The following is an 8,883-nucleotide window of genomic DNA, read 5'->3' as shown; positions in this document are numbered from 1 at the left end:
TTGTGTGTGCGCGTGTGCGTGTGCGTGTGCGCGTGCGCGTGTGTGTGTGCTTGTGCGTGTGCGTGTGCGTGTGCGTGACCGCGCAGCCTGAAATAAAAAATGTAAATGTACTGTTATGTAAATGTAAATGTTGTAAATATAAATTATGCAAGTTCTCTCGTTTAATATTACCGTAATTACGTGTTCATTGTATCTCTATCATTATTAACTCACGGGCTGAATAAACACATGAAACACGCCAGGTAACAGCAGAAATGGGCAGGCCCGCTTGTCGCTTTTACTTGACGCAGGTGTAAACATACGTTAGTATCTCGAGTAATGTATGTTAGTATATGAATAAACACAAATTTATCACGAGAGCCACGATTGCTTTTGTAAGGTATTGACCATAGCGTATTAATTAATATACACCGCGGTAGACGTGATCCATCAACGTCCTGTAACAGCAACGGGAGCTCGGTAACAAATGTTGATGGATTTTATAAAGAAGATAATTGTCGGCGCCCATTTATGTGCACACACACGGATGCACGCGCGCACACACGCGCGCACACACGCACGCACGCGCGCACGCACGCACATATATATTTATATATAATATAAACAAGACACAGTCCGCTACATTTAATCTGTGTGCCTAGATATTTGTAGTCTAGTGCGTATTTTTGATTGAGATTTTACGATGATATTATCATAATAAATACTATTACAGAATGAACAACCCAGGTTAGATGCCTGCATTCGTTTTAGTGACGTTGCAAAATGTTCCTGAATGTTCGTTGTATGGTAGTAACCATGCAGCTATTTATCCCATTAAATTTACGTAAAACTACTATAATTTTCATAAGAATAATATTAATTATGCTTTATTAGCACACCAAACAGCCTACTTAATAATTGTCATAATGAGTACTATTTTCCTGTCAAGCATCACATAAAACATCTTAATAAATATCTTCTTGAAATCAAATGCAGTATTTTATTCCACCATGCGATCTTTCATTCTGTCACGCAGACTCATGTCTCGTCTTCATCCGCAGACTTGTATCGTCGATGCAATGTAATCAGACTTCGTGAGTATAGAACAATTCGTGGCAAGTCTATGCAATGTCGATGATATATGGCCACTTGAATTGCAGTTATTTTTAAGCGTATGGTAAATGGAAAGAAATGAAATTTTTACACCTGCATGTGTTTTATATGATGTTTATATAGTCGAACGGAAGTCACTACGTGTCACTAGCAGTTACGTTATGAAGATGTTATGAAGACATATTACACACGCTGATGTTAATAATTGTATGCGTATGTACATATCATATATGGATAACAGCACGAGGATTATGTATTCAGCTGTTGGACACAACGATAACGGTTTGATTTACATTTACAATTTAATAACATAGTTTACAACGATATATAGGTAAACCTATAATTATTTTTAGATATCATTTATTGTCCTTGATACATCCCACAATCTTAAAAATTCCGTGTCAATTCAAAACACTCCTAATACATATGAGATAAGATGTCGGTAGATTTAAAACGACATTTTTAATGCAATACAGTACAGTCATACGTGTGTGTACATTAATTGCCCTCGAATTGATAGTATTCGTTGCGAAAGCAAATATAATCAGGGCGTTTACATGGGTGCGTCGTACAGTGCACTGCCTGCATGAAACTACACAGGCGAAGTAAAAATAAGCGGTTCTACGCACGATAGACTTGTTCAGTCTTTTATGCAGACCATATAACTATAGATCCGGGTTTAAAATAGTTCAAAATAAATCTACACATTTGTTTTTCCCCTGCAAATATCAATAAGGAACGGGTTACGTTAATAAATAAGAAAGCCAATTCGCTTGCTGTTAACATCTGTGTGTCGAATTTGTTATTCTAACATTATACATTATATCGAGTTCATGTAACGTTTGCTACCGTCCAACAGTGACTGTTTATTCTCATTCCACCATCTTGTATATGCGCGCACTGTGCTATGTCTACGTCTCGATGCTATCAATATCCAATTATTAGTCTTGAGTTAATATCAAAGTATTTCTGCTCACATCGAGAAAATAAATAGTTACTGTTTGTTTTCGTGCTGAATTTGTATTTCCTGTGGACGTTCACACGGTGATAAGTTCTTGACAACAGATGGATACTTTTGAGGTATTACGAAATTTTGCGAGTTAATGTAAATAAATATATAGGTGGCTTAAAACGTCGCAATATCTGAAAACATTTACGTTAGCGTTGAAACCGGATTTCATAAAAACTCTTTTAGTGTTGCTATTATTTTAATCATATGAAGTGCCTTTGCATTACTAAATATAGAATTTCTTGTCTATGATAAATATATGCGCAAACGTAAACACAATAGAGCAGCACAAACCTCATACGAAATTGAAGAAACATGACTAAAATGGTACGCTAACAATGTACAAACTTACAGATTCAAACGTTTCAAACATGGTAACAACATGCGTCAAACGACATCAAACACTGCGAGCGTGAAATATAGACACGATATTAACATCTTCGCCGCCATATTGCTTTATTGCAGACGGCAAGTCGGACGAGGAGCGCACGCCAGAGAGAGAGGACGTCGTCGCCAACAAACCGAAGACAGTGGCGCGCGTGCACGTCGACAAACCCGCCGACGTCGGCAACGTCGGCAGCGCGCCGAAGGAATCTCGCCGGGCGAGCACGCCGCCACCTTGCGGTACGATCAACGCCAGCGCGCTGCCGACCGCCTTCCGCCCGGGTCGCCTCTCGCCACTCGACATCCTCCAGCGCATCTTCCCCTTCCAGAAGAAGACCGTGCTGGAGCTGGTGCTGCATGGCTGCAACGGAGATCCGGTGAAGGCGATCGAACACTTCCTGTCCGTCGGCGACACGATGCTCGCATCGTCATCGGCGTCGTCGACGAGCCACCAGGTGGCGACAGCGCCGGCCGGGCCGACGTACGTCGGTAGTCGAGCGGAGACGCGCTTCCATCCGTACATGGCGGCCGCCTTCACGCCGTTCGTCATGGCCGACGGTATGAACAAGTTTCCGTTCGGCAGCGTCAAGTCGGCCTTCACGCCCCTGTCGTCCGCGATGCCGACGCCGGCGCATGCGTGGCAGTACGCCTTCCCGCCGCGTCCCGCCGGATTTCCGGTCGACGCTCTCCTCGGGAGAACGCCGCCGATCTTCCCGCAGCTGGGGATACCGCGGCCGGAGCTCATGGCGACGCCGCACCTGTACGGGGGCGTGCCGCCCAGCTCGCACCTGCTGCTGCACCCGTGCCAGACGTGCCCGCCTGGCTGCACGCAGTGCCCTCTGTCGCCGAAAGACCAGGACAGGTCGTCTGACATTGAACAGCACTCTGATGGCTGGGACGACGGCTCGAATCACTCCAAGGACGACTGACTGTGAGCAGCAGGACTATAGACAATACCGATAGATATATACATCGACATAATTATAAAGATATACATACACATACATTTACGTATATATATATATATACATAGATGTAGATAGCCCGTAGTCTGTACATACGCCTATGACGTTTCCCGCACAAGATAGTTGTCACGCGTGTGAGTTGAGTATTTTCACGTTACGCGATTCGAATGCTATGCAAGAACGTATATGGAGTTATCGTGCCATAATATAACGAAATTAATATTGAATGTAGACTATACGCTCTAAATGGCAAACCTTATTTGTATGATGCGTGCTGCGTATATTACACGAATATATTCTAATCTCAGCGTAGTCTCTAGCATATTGTGTTGGGTACGAGATCCACAGAGAACGACAACGATGTACTGAAACAATTTAACAAAATTCTATTCGTGTTGTTGATTGATGCGTAACGCTGAAAGAGCAAGACGACGTCATAACGCTGAATCTGTAATATAAAACACTGTAAGTATTGTCGATTATTATCTGCAGCCGAGCTCCTCTGCTGAAAACACCATGGTGATACGAATAACGTACGCAGAGTTTAAGCACATTTGTACATAATACATATGATCCATGCTAGTCACGGCACTCTATAATATAATGCGTATTTAACAAAATAGCTTATACACCACATGCACTTTAGTATACAACTGAATACGTTTCTTCTTACATAAATAGGTGTTGCACTAACTCCGAAGGTCTTCAGAAGATATTCTAAAAATATAGCAAGCTCTAGCATCAGTCCTCTTTGGAGGCAACGCATGGGATTATTACTTATGACGCCCTAACAAATATGGAACACTTGTTAAAACAGAACCGGCATTGTGCTATAGCCAAATCGACAGATGCACGGCGGTTATGGGGAGTTAAGCTTGCTCCCTTCTTCAGCTCTCACCACGACATATGAAAATAGAGAGCAGCCAAATAAGACAGCTGTTTCGCATAAAACCATATACAAATCGTCACAAGTTGTTAGCGCATAGTGCCGTTTTGCGTGTGTGTGTGTTTATTGGGTATGTCTAAACGCAAACCGCTTTGTTTAAATTCATGTTTTTTGTCTGTATATTCTATATAATATATTACTGTAGTATTAAAATGTAAATAATGATAACGGATGTTAAGCGTTTACGTTGTTGCCTACAAGCACCGTTAAACCGTTTATTTTCTATCTAATATTTATCCATTATTCATAATCGGATATACTAATTTATAAGATATAATTAGGCTCCATCCCTCACATTCTGCCTCTCATCGTCCCATCTAGTCCTATTTTCTCTATTCAGTTTTCTCCTTCCATGCATCTGTCTGTTCATCTGCCCTTCTGTCCGTCCCTTTGTCTTGGTCTCCAGTCGTTCGTTCACGGGATGAATCGGTCGTTAATACATCCGCACGTTCCCTCTCGCTTAAAATCTTCGAATCGAAAAATCGGATCCCGCGCGCATCGTAAACGCAACAGATCGCGCGAGTGGGCGTGCTTATAGCTCGCCGCGCCGCGATCTATTTGACGTAAACCGTTCCCGGACTGCGATCGTGAATCCGAATCGTTTTCGTATCTCAGCTCGTGAATACATCGCGCAAATCTCATCCATATTCAGCTCGTTCTCACCATTGTGCGCGCGCCGAGCGCATCGCACAACGCAGGCAATTACTCACACAACGGCCGAACCCGGCTGGGGGTGTGACCCAATTAGAAACCAAACCCTCGCGCCATTAGAGTTGCCTTTCACGGGATCGTAGATACATAGTAACTCCCCTCCTCGTGAATATTCGCCGTTTATTTGTCACTTTTTATCGACTTCGTGCATCCATTTTACATGAAATTGCGCGCATTTAAATTGGCGTGCAGAGTACGAGTAACCATATCTACGCGCTCGCTGCGCGCGAGCCGACGGGCTTTCAGCTGTTATTGCAGTTTGCAGCAAATTTCCTGTCTTTTCGTGAATATTAATGGCGTGTAAACAGCGGTTTTTGTGTGCGCGCGTATATTAATAGCGGTTGAACATGGAAAGTGAAGAGATAATTTCACCGAGATGGCGATGCCCCCTCTCTCCCCCGTTACTCTCCTGTCCGCCAGTGATCGCAGTTTGCTAATATAAGGTACATTTATTCTAGATTTGCATATGATTCATTGATTGATTCAATTTGATTGATTGATTGATTGATCAAATTCATTGATGATTGATTGATTGATTGATTGATTGATTGATTGATTCAATTGATTGATTGATTGATCCATTCATTGATTCACTGATTCATGCATAGATTTGCGTATGCGTTTGCGTATGATTCATAGACATAACTCCCTGGTAGATATATTTGGTAGATAAGTCTGCAAAGCTATATCGCTGCATAAGTAATATGCAGACATAGCATCACGTTCATACATCGGCGCAGTAACGAGATACCACGTTCACATGAGCAGGTATCCACAGAACGTACGGATACAATACCACGTACGTATGTACACACTTTTCGCTCTCCGTCGTGCTTTACAACAAATCAATATATTTAATATTAAATCATCATTCTTCAATTTTCTTCAAAATCACATTTAATATTCATTCTCCATTCATCAATCGTTAGCGCCATAATTCGTTTGCCATCGATTTCGGCAAAGTATAATACAAATATGCGTAAATACATTATTGAAATACAATATTTTGATATATATATATATATATATATATATATATATTATTATTAGTGGAATGAAAAATTTTGTTAATGGGCAGAGAGAGCGATGAGAGAATGAGAGATACGAAGAGATAGTCGAAAGCAAGGATCTGTATAGACATCGATGCGGGTAGGCCGAAATATTGTAGGTAAGTAGCAAGTTTAGAGTTAGATGAGCAGAGGGTATTGCTAATCGAAAAGAACAAACGTCTGCACGACCGCCCAATATGCTCTACTAGAATTGTCTGATAAATGAAACATTACGTACTAAATAATAATACATCACAGACATAAGATGACGTCTTTATAGTGTGTTTATGTTGTGGTCCATTCTGCGACGGCCTGCGGCAATGAGCTAGCGCGCGGCGCAGGGTAACAGATATCTGCTGTGTACATATTAAGGCATCAAAATACTTTCCGGCTTTGCAATCTGCTTCAGCAGCTTCCACGCACGTCCCCGCCCCCCCCAGACTCCAGGATCGGGAAACACCATTACGCAAGAGCGATGACCCCGGATTTGACTACCATGACCAGGCATAAGCCAAAGCTGCCAACACACAACACCAGTCAGGGCATGGTACTGTCTTTCACGACAACATCCACCCGCAGCGACGTCGCCACAGCATAGGGGCCGTGGCCACTGTCGGCGCCGTCTGCCGCGGACACCAAAATCTTGCGTAGTCCGTCGCGCGAATTTTAAAGTCGTCCCTTTCTCCGACTAGCACAGCAACGCCCGCACGAGCTCGATACGTCAGCGCGTTCATCGATTGCGCCCGTCTTCGACACGGCGACGTTATTCCGCGATTCGATCCGTTTATTTCACGTAAGTATTACTGACGTGTAGATGTAGACTACGACTGTTTTCTGCCCTATAACACAGTCATTCTACATACGACTTCCCTACGCAGCGGTCTCTTGATATCGGGCGGGCCGCTCGTCTTGTTGACTTTCGCTCAGCGTTCAGCTGTCGACTGCGTGTGTGCGTGTGATTGCGGCACCGTGGCGTGTGTTGCGTGTGTGATGGCGTGTGCCTGTGTAGATATACGCGGACGTCGTGTTGCGTTGCCGGCTTCGGGCCGGCCGTGCGCATTGGCGCGTGCGGTCTAGTCGCCGGAGGTTGCTGTGTGGTAGTGCGTGTGTTGTGTAGTATGTGTGCGGCGACACGTTGGTTGGGGGCGGTTGCGTGACGTCGTGCGTGTACGTGTGTGCGTGTGTGGGCGTTTGGTGTATGTGATGTAGTGTGGCGAACGTGCATGCGGTAGGTAGCGTGCGGGGTGCAGTGTGTTGTGGTGTGTACTTGTTTCTTTGCGCGCGCACGTGAGTGCGTGCGTGTGTGAGTGTGTGTGTACATGGTGTGCGTGTACGCTGTGGTGCGATGTGATGCGTTTGTTGTGTGGTTCACCCCACATCACACGACCGACTTGCCTCAACGCAGGAAAGCGGAATATTCGGGCACGCTCGCGTGCCATGGCGCGCCAGTCTTTAAGTTACCAGCCCGAGGACATTCGGCGCGGCCGTACGATACGGGCATGCGCCAGCAAGTGAGGGCGGCATGAATTGGACAGTAGTGCGGTCGGTACAATTGTTCTCGTGTGACATGTGGCTCGATCAGGCGGAACTGAGCGGGGCAATTCGAATGTGCGTGCTCTCTGGCACCAGCGCAGGATACGAAGGGTAGCAAGCCGCGCTCTACGGGCAACATCTCTCGCGCACGGGTTCATTTATAGTTGGGGCGGTATTTTGACCGGGGAAAAAAATCGGTATTTCCTACACCAGATTGAGCCAGGGATGTGTATTAGAACACCATATACCAAAAGTTTATATGCATTTGATCTAGGCGGTCGATTGTGTTTGTATATGGTCTTGTTACTAGTCTTTTAGTAGAGCATTTTGGTCCTGGGAAAAAAACGGAGAAAATCCTCAAAATCCGCCTTTGGGGGAAAAGTCATGTCTTTGATTTTGCGACTTTTTTAATGATCTGCCCCACTATATCGACTTGCCTGACGCCTTCGCCCCCGCGATGTTCATCTCTCCACCCCAACAAAACATGCAAAAAGTGCAAAATTATTCAACAGGATTATTTTCCGCCAAAATCGCGGTCCTAATTTTTGAAGATTCTCTACCTTTTTTTTTCGGACAAAATGCCGTCTACTACAGACTAGTCGGCGAACCCATATAGTCAAAGCACAACGGTCCCGGCTAGATGCAATCTGCGCTGGTTAGCACCCTGTTATGCTGAGTCGAAGAATGTCGAGCGATTATACGATTGATTCACGCGTGCTTATTTTGATATAAGTGGGCATGTTAGTTTGGTTCTCATTTTTCAAGGTTTCTCTTCGGGTTTAAACTTTCACGGTTCTGTGGTATGGCTTGTACGATTTAGATACACCGTTATTTTCTTTTAAGTATGTATTTTTGCTTGACCGTAGATTACTACACAATAGTAATTAACCGACTAGGTAATAACACTCCCCCCCCCACCCCATGCGTGCACACACACAAATGCGCAGCAACACACACACAACAACAAACACACAACAACACACACACACACAAAACAACACACCACAGCACACACACACAACCACACACCACACTACAACACACACAATGCACACACAACGACACACATATACACCCACACACACACACTACAACACCGACACACACACACACACACACCCACACAACACACACACACACACACACACACACACACAAAACAGCAAACAAATAACACGCACACATGTATCTATA

At 44.4% G+C, this 8,883-nt stretch overlaps 1 protein-coding gene across 1 annotated transcript in view; it reads left to right on the top strand.

The window, feature by feature from the left end:
* LOC106815115 (doublesex and mab-3 related transcription factor 3, truncated-like) overlaps positions 1-4,564 on the top strand; it is a 7,848-nt gene extending 3,284 nt beyond the window's left edge. Inside the window, exon 2 of the mRNA XM_014819542.1 lies at positions 2,567-4,564. Coding sequence (XP_014675028.1) covers positions 2,567-3,414 — 848 coding nt within the window. The 3' untranslated portion in view covers positions 3,415-4,564. The remainder of the gene's footprint in view (positions 1-2,566) is intronic.
* The last annotated feature ends 4,319 nt before the right edge of the window (positions 4,565-8,883 follow it).

Source organism: Priapulus caudatus, unplaced genomic scaffold (assembly GCF_000485595.1).
Source record: "Priapulus caudatus unplaced genomic scaffold, Priapulus_caudatus-5.0.1 Scaffold1045, whole genome shotgun sequence".
NCBI lineage: Eukaryota > Metazoa > Priapulida > Priapulimorpha > Priapulimorphida > Priapulidae > Priapulus > Priapulus caudatus.
Note: the sequence above shows the minus strand (reverse complement) of the source record. Positions and strands in the feature narration are given on the sequence as shown.